This window comes from Mobula hypostoma, chromosome 23 (assembly GCF_963921235.1).
Source record: "Mobula hypostoma chromosome 23, sMobHyp1.1, whole genome shotgun sequence".
Classification (NCBI taxonomy): domain Eukaryota; kingdom Metazoa; phylum Chordata; class Chondrichthyes; order Myliobatiformes; family Myliobatidae; genus Mobula; species Mobula hypostoma.
Genome location: NC_086119.1, coordinates 35077128 through 35090145, shown reverse-complemented (window position 1 = coordinate 35090145; position 13018 = coordinate 35077128). Strand labels below are relative to the sequence as shown.

General features: G+C 45.0%; 1 protein-coding gene across 3 annotated transcripts in view; it reads right to left on the bottom strand.

Moving 5' to 3' along the window:
• Nucleotides 1-2267: 2267 nt before the first annotated feature.
• Nucleotides 2268-13018, bottom strand: part of galnt17 (polypeptide N-acetylgalactosaminyltransferase 17) — a 477425-nt gene continuing 466674 nt past the window's right edge. For all 3 annotated transcript variants that reach the window (XM_063031853.1, XM_063031854.1, XM_063031855.1), the window contains 2 exons: nt 6708-6875; nt 2268-3407 (listed from right to left, as the gene is read on the bottom strand). In XM_063031853.1, coding sequence (XP_062887923.1) covers nt 3264-3407; nt 6708-6875 — 312 coding nt within the window. In that variant the 3' untranslated portion in view covers nt 2268-3263. The remainder of the gene's footprint in view (nt 3408-6707; nt 6876-13018) is intronic.

Below are 13018 nucleotides of genomic sequence, written 5' to 3'. Positions count from 1 at the left end.
TCTCCCTCTTGTCTTCTCCTATCATTTTGGATCTCCCCCTCCCCCTCCCACTTTCAAATCTCTTACTAGCTCTTCTTTCCGTTAGTCCTGACAAAGGGTCTCAGCCCGAAACGTCGACTGTACCTCTTCCTAAAGATGCTGCCTGGCCTGCTGCGTTCACCAGCAACTTTTATGTGTGTTGCTTGAATTTCCAGCGTCTGCAGATTTCCTCGTGGTTGTGTTCAGTGATTACTTCAGTGTTGTGGTGAGTGAAGTTACGCATGCTCATTCAGAAGCCTGATTGTTGAAGGGTAATAACTATTTCTGAACATGGTGGTATGGGATGTAAGGCTCCTGTACCTCATTTTCAATGGTAGCAGTGAGAAGAGAGCGTGGCCTGGGTGGTGGAGGGTCCGTGAAAATAAATGCTGCTTTCTTGTGGAAGTGCTCTTTGTAGATGTGCTCACTGGTGCAGAAGGCTTTTCCTGAGATGGACCAGGCTGTATCCACCACTTTTTTAGGCTTTTCCATACTTGGGCTGTTGTGTTTCAGTAAAAAGCTGTGATGCAACCTTCCAGGATACTCTCCATTGTGCATATATAAAAGTTTCTCAGCATTTTAGATGACATGCCAAATCTGTGCAAGCTTCTAAGAAAGTAGAGGTACTATTGTAATGGCACTTACGCACGGGTCCTATGACAGATCCACTGATAGGATAACACCCAGGAATTTAAAGTTACTGACCCTCTCCACCTCCAGTTCCCTAATGAACCCTGCCCAATGGACATAGAATTTCTTCCTCCTGTGTGTTCTCGACCTGAACCATGAACTCTATATCTACCTCAATAGATGCTGCCTGCACTGCTGTTTCTCCAGTGCTTTATATGTTGCTCCAGATTCCTCTGTCTACAGTCTCACATAACTCTCTGATGATAAATAGTATTCTGCGTCACCACTATTAAAATGGTCTCAAAGCTCTTATGTCTAAGGTATCCTCTTCCTGTGAATTTAGTGATTTGTATTATGATGTTTATCCCCTGTTTGTTTTTAAAATGCTGTGGCTTTGGTTTGGGTGCTAAACCATCTAAATGCCATCTAAAGTAGGCCCATTGATATGGCAAAGCTATAATTTATTGCCAATGCCCAGATATTCTTTAGAAACCATTAAGCAACACCAAACACAAATGATTTTTACGAAAGAGCTTGCAGGGTACCAATTGACAGCTGCATGTTCTGCTTCATTACACCAAGGTAAACAATTTGTTCAATTGGTTGTTTTTAGGGGCACACAACAGCATGAAGCACGACATATTGATAGCAGAGTTTTATTTTTGACTTGTGTACAAAGATAATGCAGAAAGAGTATTCAAAGTGGCAGCAGGAATAGCTTGTTCTGGGGAATATTGTATCACTCCTGAAATGCGAAATAATAATGCTGACTGAAGAATGTTCCTGCTTTCTCCAATGGCTCCTTAAAAGGAGGTCAAAGCATAAGACTTTGCATCTTTCACCTCAACTGCTATGGATACTCGAGGCTGACCTCAGAATGTAATTATGTGTTGACATACAGCACATTGTTTAAGCCTGTTGCTCCTTTACACTGAAACAGTCCTAAATGTACTGTTTAACGGTACATGATAGGGCAGTGGTGTCCTCACCCAACCAATGTGCTTCAGGTCATGACTGTCCAAAGGTGCTTAAGCCTCTGTTACCTGCTTCTCTTTCTCCATCTGCAAGTAATGTGAATCCAAATGAGATGAAGAAAGGAGCATCCAACCTACCATCTCAAGTTTAGACGGCCTTATTATTTTTCTTTTCTTCTTCTTCCATATTATGGAACTGCTGCTGCTAAGTTAACAACTTTCATGCCATGTGCTGGTGATAATAAACCTTATTCTAATTTTGAATCTGAATCCAATCCACACTGACCTCGAATGCCACAGAACAGTTTGAAAATGTTCTAAACAGTACTAAGAACATATTTATGATAGGCTATTGATGCCTTCACTCTGGAATATTTTAACATTGTGCAGTGAAGCAGAGAGTTGTACTGCTGGCTTTTAGCACATCACAACTGAACATGAGTTAAAACAGTTTTTTCAGGTGCAACAATTCAAGCCCTGCCTTATAGTGTGTGCTGTATAGAAGAGGCTGAAGTCAAGAGGTTCTGTCTCTTCTCTATATTTTGCCCTGGTAATAGGAAAGGTAAATCAATTCACTCTGTTTCGTACAAAGCCTCCAAGTCAGTGATGTTGTGTTCAGTGCTAAAACAAATAACTGCAAGATTACTAAATTGACCCTTTCCAACTGGTTTGTGTAGTTTAGTTTCTCCGCCACATCTTTATTTCACTTTTACAACAACATACAGACGATATTGATACAAGCAAATTCTTGACAATGCTAGTTGGAAATCGATACCTGTGCCAGTCAGCTGGTGACAGTCAGTGCTGTTGGATGCAGTCTTCCTCTCCCTCTCAATCAATGTCAATCAAGGCTCCACGTAATTCAAGCTGATTCTTTCTTCCATTTCTTTTCCTTTCCTTTGCAAAGCAACTCTAATAATGAGGCCCACTACATCCAAAACCGGAGCTTTCCATCATGAAATAACGTGAATTTAACAAGATAACATTGGTGGTCACGTTGAAAGCCAATTTAGTAAAACTAGATCAAAGCCTGACTCAATAAAATATCATAATTCCAATTCCAAACCAACCTGTGCTCCATTGTTGTAGCATTTCCATTCAATATAATTTATGGCATTTCTCGTCAATGTACAGTACATCAGCACCAGTATCTGAATAAGTAGTGTCAAATGTGAAAGCAGTTTACCACATAATAGATTCATGCACATTGGAATCTCAATGATTAAGTTCAGACCAACCGTTAAGGGTTGAGTGACAAAATGAAATCCCAAATGATAATGGTTGTCGCGAGGTAATAGTGATACTTATTTCACTTATCAATAGTTAGCCTTGAACAAAGTACTTTACAGTGTGTACCAATCAATTTTAAACACAGATAATCTATTAATTTATTGAATAGATATTTCCAAACATTTGATTATATATAACATTCAAACAAAATTAGATTTTATTTTAAAATCTGAAAATAAAAATAAAATAAAAGTCCAGCCTGAAGAAATAATCCAATTTGAGTGTGTGTTAGTCACTCAAATATATTGGCGGTTGCTGTTATGTCCAAGCCTATTGCAATATTGCTCTGAGTTTTTTAGTTTGTTCTGCGACTAAGAAATCCAGTTTCCTTTGGATTGTGCTAGCTCAGGATTAGGTTGCTTGCTTCAAGACATTTTTAATTGTCCACTTTTGTCCTGTGCATTGTTGCAACACCAGCTCAATCCCAAATTCAGCTCTTTTGTTATTTTCCACCTCCAGACAGCGACCAGTTTCCAGATTAAGGATTGATCCGTTCTGAGGAGACATAAGATAACCTCCATCATAAATATTGCCATTTGCAGTAAAACTGGATACTCTTAACTCAAAATATTTCTCAACATAATCTTTCTTTCATTGTTACAGGCGGTGCTAAATTAAGCTAAATTATTAGCTTTTTATATTGTCAGAGTCACACCCTGTAACATAGGTCAAGGCAGGCAGATGTCTTTAGGCATCAGCCCACTGCATCTGTCAAGGAGACTGTCAACAGCATTCCCAACATTGAAAGAGATTTCATCTTTCATTCAAATGTGATTATCAGTTTAACAAACGGCAAAAGCCATAGTCTGTTAGTTCATTTTCTCCACGTGAGGCAGTGGAAATTTTAGAGCTATGATATGGGCTGAATTGAATCTCTGCCCTTGCCCCGAAAATTTTGGATGTAATATGACTGGTGCATATCAACTTTAGTACAATATTCTCTGTCAATCTATTTGTAATCCATTCTCTCATCACCCACCCTAATAAGGTTGTTATGTCAAGAATTCATTAAACGGTATTTTATAATAAGTTATTGTTGCAATCCACTTCTGGAGAATTTTATGCCAAACATGATTAATTTTAATAACCAAAATAAAGCTCTCCTTGATATTAAGTGAGTAACTGATTTCTGTAAACCTGACGTTCCCTACAATTCATATATACAAAATTCTCGCCTCCCCACTTCTTCCTGGGACAAATCTCACTGATTAGGACTTGATGATTTATCATGAGATCTTAATTTCAAGACTATTTTGTACCATACCTGACTACCTGTGGGAGTTCAAACGGACATAGTCAGGGACAACATGACATTATGATATTAGATTCAGCATTCAATGAGTTAACTTATTTTATGACTTCAGGAAGGGTAAGACAAAGGAACACATAGAGGGATCAGAAGTGGAGAGAGTGAGCAGCTTCAATTTCCTAGGTGTCAAGATCTCTGACAGACCATGGCAACCCAAATTGTTTACAGTTGAGGTTTCAGGCCGAGAACCTTCGTCAGGACGAAGGGTCTCGGCCTGAAACGTCGACTGTACCTCTTCCTAGAGATGCTACCTGACCTGCTGCGTTCACCAGCAACTTTGATGTGTGTTGCTTGAATTTCCAGCATCTGCAGAATTCCTCATGTTTGCATTATTCTTCTTAGTCACTGGTATAATTGTTGCCTTTTTGAAGCAAGTGGGAACTTCCGCCTGTAGCAGTGAGAAGTTGAAAATATCCTTGAGTACTCCCGCCAGTTGGTTAGCACAGGTTTTCAGAGCCTTACCATGTACTCCATTGGGACCTTCTGCCTTGTGAGGACTCACTCTCTTTAAAGACAGCCTAACATTGGCCTCTGAGACAGAGATCACAGGGTCATCAGGTGCAGCAGGGATCTTCATAGCTGTAGTTGTGTTCTCCTTTTCAAAGCGGGGATAGAAGGCATTGAGTTCATCTGGTAGTGAAGCATCACTGTCATTCATGCTATTGGGTTTCACTTTGTAGGAAGTAATGACCTGCAAACCCTGCCAGAGTTGCTGAGCATCCGATGTCGCCTCCAAACTCATTCGAAATTGTCTTTTCGCCCCTTGAAATAGCCCTCCGCAAATCATACCTGGTTTTCTGGTACAGGCCTGGGTTGCCAGACTTGAATGCCACAGATCTAGCCTTCAGCAGACAATGTACCTCCTGGTTCATCCACAGCTTTTGGTTTGGGAATGTACAGTAAGTCTTTGTAGGTACACACTCATCCACACAGGTTTTAATGAAGTCGGTAACAACTGTAGTATACTCATCCAGGTTCGAAGATGAATCCCTGAATACAACCCAGTTCACCGATTCAAAGCAGTCCTGTTGGCGCTCCTGTACTTCCCTTGTCCATACCTTTTTGGTCCTCGCTACTGATGCTGCAGTCTTCGGTCTCTGCCTATACTCAGGGAGTAGACGTACAGCCAGGTGATCAGATTTTCCGAAGTCAGGGCGTGGAATAGCACAGTAGGCATTCTTGATTGTGGTGAAGCAATGGTCCTGTGTGTTGTTTCCTCTGGTATTGCAAGTGATCTGTTGATGGTAATTGCTTAGTGATTTTTTTCAGACTGGCCTCGTTAAAAATCTCCCAAAATGTTGGTGAAGGCGTTAGGACGCGCTGTTTTTACCATCCTTGATCACATATCTATTACTTGACGAGTCATTGCAAATTTAAGGTTCACTCAGAGGACACAAAGACCACTTCCATGAGCAATAAGTAATCCTATGCTCAAGAAAATATCAACTGAAAATCCATGAATTAATTACATCCTTTAAGGAGTTTAAGGTTTAAAAAGGCAAAACCTGTGGCTTATCACTTAAATACTTCAAATTCTTTAAGTATATATTTGCATTACTCTTATTCAGACACAATTTATTTATTTTACCGTGAATTTTTCCAACCTTTTGCTATTTTATCTTCACAGTCTACTTTTTCCCTCATTCTGGGTATGTTCAGTTTTCCATTTTATTAGATAATAAATTCAGCATGAATTTAAAACAGACATAATGACAAGAGACTGTGGAGTACTGCCTTATAGCAGGTCAATGATTAAAATGATCTGCTAAATATTTCTATTGTCATAGAGTTATAGAGCACTACAGCACAAAAACGGGCCCATTGGCCTGCACCTATCTCATTGACCGCCCCCATACCCCTCCCACTCACGTACTTATCTGAACTTCTCTTAAGTGTTGCAATCGAACCCACATCTCAACACTTTCACTGAAAACTTGTTCCACACTTGCACCACCCTCTTGAGTGAAGAAGTTCCCCCCATCTTCCTCTTAAACATTTCACCTTTCACCCATAACCTATGAACTCTAGTTCTAGTCTCACCCAACCTTAGTAGAAAAAGCCTGCTTGTACTTACCGTTTCTATATGCATTACAATTTTGTATTACTCTATCAAATCTTCCCTTATTATCCTACGCTCCAGGGAATAAAGTTCTAATTTACTTTACCTTTCCCTAAAACTTACGTCTTCAATTCCCCAGCAACATCTTTGTAATTTTGCGATGAAATCTTTCAAATATCCCATATCAAACAAATCACATCTGTAAGCTCTATTTATGAATACCGTGGGATATTGCCCATGATTTTCCAACACCTGGCTCTGGGTTTGGGACATGTCTCAAAGCAGGCATTTAGAAAATTGGTCTGTATGGAGTAATGGCTTTGAAGTAATATTAATGATCAGGTGCTGGAGGTGAGGTTCCCTGTTGTGAAAGGCTACAGTAAATAAGGGAGAAAATCCCTGCGTGGGTAGGTAGGTTACCACTAACCTGGACAAAACGCCAAGACTTCTGGTAAACATTTTTCACTTTTTCACAATCTAGAAGCTGAGGATGTTGACTTTTCTTGTTATCCACCAGGCATTGTGTATCAGGCAGCTGGATAATAGATCCCAGGGATCCGAGATTTATATGTCTTTCTTTTGTATACCTGACCAGCTGAAAAAGAGAAGCATGCAATAGATATTGTAGTTGTAAGATAACATTTCAATATTACTACTGCTTACTAGCAGCATAATATGGATCATGGAGATATACAGTTACTTCAGCACAGACAGAGGTCACTCGGCCTATCAAATGTTTATACCAATTACTAAAAGAGTAACTACTTCAGTCCATTTCCCCTCCACTTTCCTGATACCCCAGCAAAATATTCTCTCACCTGTTTCCATCTTATTCCCTGACTGTGTTTCTGTCACCTCTATAGGCAGTGAATTTCACATCCTGAATTTTGTCCAAAATTTTAAATTGGTGATTTTGAAGTATCTACTATTTGAATCAGCATTTCGCTACGCATTACTTCAAAACCAACCATGATTTTGTACATCTCTAGCAGATCTGCTCAACAGCCCCAGCCTGTAGCTGAAATCCCTCACCCTGAAACCATTTTCTGCATCCTCTCGAGGGCGTTCACCAAAAGTAGCTGAATAAATCTTTTTTTTTGTAAACAACAGGAATTCTGCAGATGCTGGAAATTCAAGCAACATACATCAAAGTTGCTGGTGAACGCAGCAGGCCAAGCAGCATCTATAGGAAGAGGCGCAGTCGACGTTTCAGGCCGAGACCCTTCGTCAGGACTAACTGAAGGAAGAGTGAGGAAGGGATTTGAAAGCTGGAGGGGGAGGGGGAGATGCAAAATGATAGGAGAAGACAGGAGGGGGAGGGATAGAGCCGAGAGCTGGACAGGTGATAGGCAAAAGGGGAATCGAGAGGATCATGGGACAGGAGGCCTAGGGAGAAAGACGGGGGGGGGGGTGACCCAGAGGATGGGCAAGAGGTATATTCAGAGGGACAGAGGGAGAAAAAGGAGAGTGAGAGAAAGAATGTGTGCATAAAAAGGAGTAACAGCTGGGGTACGAGGGGGAGGTGGGGCCTAGCGGAAGTTAGAGAAGTCAATGTTCATGCCATCAGGTTGGAGGCTACCCAGACGGAATATAAGGTGTTGTTCCTCCAACCTGAGTGTGGCTTCATCTCTACAGTAGAGGAGGCCGTGGATAGACATGTCAGAATGGGAATGGGATGTGGAATTAAAATGTGTGGCCACTGGGAGATCCCGCTTTCTCTGGCGGACAGAGCGTAGATGTTCAGCAAAGCGGTCTCCCAGTCTGCGTCGGGTCTCACCAATATATAAAAGGCCACATCGGGAGCACCGGACGCAGTATATCACCCCAGTCGACTCACAGGTGAAGTGATGCCTCACCTGGAAGGACTGTTTGGGGCCCTGAATGGTGGTAAGGGAGGAAGTGTAAGGGCATGTGTAGCACTTGTTCCGCTTACACGGATAAGTGCCAGGAGGGAGATCAGTGGGGAGGGATGGGGGGGACGAATGGACAAGGGAGTTGTGTAGGGAGCGATCCCTGTGGAATGCAGAGAGAGGGGGGGAGGGAAAGATGTGCTTAGTGGTGGGATCCCGTTGGAGGTGGCGGAAGTTACGGAGAATAATATGTTGGACCCGGAGGCTGGTGGGGTGGTAGGTGAGGACCAGGGGAACCCTATTCCTAGTGGGGTGGTGGGAGGATGGAGTGAGAGCAGATGTACGTGAAATGGAGGAGATGCGTTTAAGAGCAGAGTTGATAGTGGAGGAAGGGAAGCCCCTTTCTTTAAAAAATGAAGACATCTCCCTCGTCCTAGAATGAAAAGCCTCATCCTGAGAGCAGATGCGGCGGAGACGGAGGAATTGCGAGAAGGGGATGGCGTTTTTGCAAGAGACAGGGTGAGAAGAGGAATAGTCCAGATAGCTGTGAGAGTCAGTAGGCTTATAGTAGATATCAGTGGATAAGCTGTCTCCAGAGACAGAGACAGAAAGATCTAGAAAGGGGAGGGAGGTGTCGGAAATAGACCAGGTAAACTTGAGGGCAGGGTGAAAGTTGGAGGCAAAGTTAATAAAGTCAATGAGTTCTGCATGCGTGCAGGAGGCAGCGCCAATGCAGTCGTCGATATAGCGAAGGAAAAGTGGGGGACAGATACCAGAATAGGCACGGAACATAGATTGTTCCACAAACCCAACAAAAAGGCAGGCATAGCTAGGACCCATACGGGTGCCCATAGCTACACCTTTAGTTTGGAGGAAATGGGAGGAGCAAAAGGAGAAATTATTAAGAGTAAGGACCAATTCCGCTAGACGGAGCAGAGTGGTGGTAGAGGGGAACTGATTAGGTCTGGAATCCAAAAAGAAGCGTAGAGCTTTGAGACCTTCCTGATGGGGGATGGAAGTATATAAGGACTGGACATCCATGGTGAAAATAAAGCGGTGGGGGCCAGGGAACTTAAAATCATCGAAAAGTTTAAGAGCGTGAGAAGTGTCACGAACATAGGTCGGAAGGGATTGAACAAGGGGTGATAAAACAGTGTCGAGGTATGCAGAAACGAGTTCGGTGGGGCAGGAGCAAGCTGAGACAATAGGTCCGCCAGGACAGGCAGGTTTGTGGATCTTGGGTAGGAGGTAGAAACGGGAAGTGCGGGGAGATGGGAGATCCCCTGAGCGGATAAAGTCATTGATAGTGTGGGAGACAATGGCCTGGTGCTCCTTAGTGGGGTCACGATCGAGGGGTAAATAAGAGGAGGTATCCGCGAGTTGTCGCTGTGCCTCGGCAAGGTAGAGGTCAGCACGCCAGACTACAACAGCACCCCCCTTATCAGCGGGTTTAATAATAATGTTAGGATTAGTGCGGAGGGAGTGGAGAGCAGAGCGTTCCGAAGGAGTGAGGTTGGAATGGGGACAAGGTGCGGTGAAGTCGAGACGGTTGATGTCCCGTCGGCAGTTGGCAATAAAGAGATCCAGAGCAGGCAGAAGACCAGAGCGGGGTGTCCATGAAGAAGAGGAGGGTTGAAGACGGGAGAAGGGGTCATCGGTGGGGGTGGAAGAGTCCTTGCCGAAGAAGTAGGCTCGGAGACGGAGACGGCGGAAGAAAAGTTCCGCATCATGGCGAACACGGAACTCGCTGAGGTGTGGGCGAAGGGGGACAAACGTGAGGCCCTTACTGAGAACAGAGCGTTCTGCCTCAGACAGTTGAAGGTCGGAGGGGATGGTAAAGACCCGGCACGGATGAGAGCTGGGATCAGAGGGGGGAGGGGGAGGCTGGGGGTGTCAGTGGAGAGGGGAGGGTTGGGGTGAGAGAAAGATGGAGCCTCTGAGGGCCCAGGAGTTGACGGTGGGATCTGAGGAAGACGGGGCTGCGGAGTGGTGGTGGGGGAAGGGGAGACGGGAGTCACAACAGCAGCACATAAAGACCCGGCCTGGAGTTCAAGGCTGGAGTTGCAGTTGGTGGTTGCGCGATCGCTTTGAATGTCTCCATGGTCGTTGCTGGAGTCCGGGTTTTGAATATGTCCTGAGGTGTTGGAGCCGCCGAGATCAATGGCAGGGGCCGCAATTGAAAGTTCATGCCTGCTAGCGTCGGGGCCGGCAGGCTCTGGAGTCCGTAGATGTAAGATCTTGCAATCTTTGCCTAACATGACAAAGTCAAAAAAACGGCGATTGCAGGCGTGGATCCGACGGAGGATGAAATAGCGGGTAGGACCATTACAGACGGCGAAGAAAGTGTCCCGAAGGTGTGGAAGGGTCTGGGATAGGGACACCAAGTACCTCCTCATGGCGGAGAGCGTCGCCTTCAGAGCTTGACGGGAGAAGCGGCGAGAGGCAGAGTCAATAAAATGTGAGTACCTGGGATCCTCAGAAGGTCCAAATTGAGAGGCTTGGAAACGAATCCTAAAGCCAACTGGAGTAAGTTGGCGACGGAGGCACGTTCCAAGAAAGGATACATGGCTGTGATAGCGAGTTTGAGTCAAAGTCTGGTCGAAAAGTTGAAGAGCCGAAGAAATCACAGATGGGGAGCAGTGAGAGATGGTTTCACTGAACTCCCGTCGAAGAGAGGATCTAAACTTCTTCGGTGTAGGCATCACCGGAAGAGGCTTCGCAGTAGTGAATTTAAACGCAAACAACAGGAATTCTGCAGATGCTGGAAATTCAAGCAACATACATCAAAGTTGCTGGTGAACGCAGCAGGCCAGGCAGCATCTATAGGAAGAGGCGCATTCGACGTTTCAGGCCGAGACCCTTCGTCAGGCCTAACTGAAATCCCTTACTCACTCTTCCTTCAGTTAGTCCTGATGAAGGGTCTCGGCCTGAAACGTCGACTGCGCCTCTTCCTATAGATGCTGCTTGGCCTGCTGCGTTCACCAGCAACTTTGATGTGTGTTACAGTGTACATATTGAATAGATTAAAAAATCGTGCAAAAAACCAAAAATAATATGTATTAAAAAAGTGAGGTGGTGTTCGCAGGTTCAATATCTGTTTAGGAATTGGATGGCAGAGAGGAAGAAGCTGTTCCTGAATCACAGAGAGTGTGCCTTCGGGCTTCTGTGCCTCCTACCTGATGGTAACAGTGAGAAAAGGGCATGCACTGGGTGCTGGAGGTCCCTAATAATGGACGCTGCCCTTCTGAGACACCGCTCCTTGAAGATGTCCCGGGTACTTTGGAGCTGACTAAGTTTACAACCTTCTGCATTTGTTGACATGCCAAATCTCTTCAAGCTCCTAATGAAGTATAGTCGCTGTCTTGCCTTCTTTATAACTGCATCGATATGTTGGGACCAGGTTAGGTCCTCAGAGATCTTGACACCCAGGAACTTGAAACTGCTCACTCTCTCCACTTCTGATCCTCTATGAGGATTGGTATGTGTTCCTTCGTCTTACCCTTCCTGAAGTCCACAATCAGCTCTTTCGTCTTACTAACACTGAGTGCCAGGTTGTTGCTGTGGCACCACTCCACTAGTTGGCATATCTCACTCCTGTACACCCTCTCGTCACCACCTGAGATTCTACCTACAGTAGTTGTATCATCAGCAAATTTATAGATGGTATTTGAGCTATGCCTAGCCACACAGTCATGGGTATATAGAGAGTAGAGCAGTGGGCTAAGCACACACCCCTGAGGTGTACCAGTGTTGATTATCAGTGAAGAGAATATGTTATCACCAGTCTGCACAGGTTGTGGTCTTCCGGTTAGGAAGTCAAAGATCCAATTGCAGGCGGTGGTACAGAGGCCCAGGTTCTGCAACTCCTCAATCAGGATTGTGGGAATGATGATATTAAGTGCTGAGCTTTAGTCGATGAACAGCATCCTGACGTAGGTGTTTGTGTTGTCTAGTTGGTCTGAAGCCGTTTGGAGAGCCATTGAGATTGCGTCTGCCGTTGACCTATTGTGGCGATAAGCAAACTGCAATGGGTCCAGGTCCTTGCTGAGGCAGGAGTTCAGTCTGGTCATGACCAACCTCTCAAAGCATTTCATCGCTGCTGATGTGAGTGCTAGATGTGTAGATGTAAAGTTTAATATTCAAGATTCAAGATTGTCATTCTTCTGTACTCGAGTGTAAAGGAGACTGAAATGATAGTTACTCCAGATCCAATGCAGCAGTAAGGTCTCCATCGGTCTGGGTCCAACATGAATGTTGCCTCCTCGCTGTCCAGATACACAAGCCTGGGCAGTACGATATGGAGAGCAAGCTGTTGCCCATGTAGCAAGCTCCTCCCCTCCTCGATGAACCCAAAGGAACGGCAGAGACCAATACAGTTTCGAATGTGTCCATGGTTATTGCTGGAGTCCGGGTTTTGAATATGTCCTGAGGTATTGCTCCAGCAATAACCATGGACACATTCGAAATGATCGCGCAACCACCAACTGCGACTCCAGCCTTGAACTCCAGGCCGGGTCTTTATGTGCTGCTGTTGTGACTCCCGTCTCCCCTTCCCCCACCACCACTCCGCAGCCCCGTCTTCCTCAGATCCCACCGTCAACTCCTGGGCCCTCAGAGGCTCCATCTTCCTCTCACCCCAACCCTCCCCTCTCCACTGACACCCCCAGCCTCCCCCTCCCCCCTCTGATCCCAGCTCTCATCCGTGCCGGGTCTTTACCATCCCCTCCGACCTTCAACTGTCTGAGGCAGAACGCTCTGTTCTCAGTAAGGGCCTCACGTTTGTCCCCCTTCGCCCACACCTCAGCGAGTTCCGTGTTCGCCATGATGCGGAACTTTTCTTCCGCCGTCTCCGTCTCCGAGCCTACTTCTTCGGCAAGGACTCTTCCAC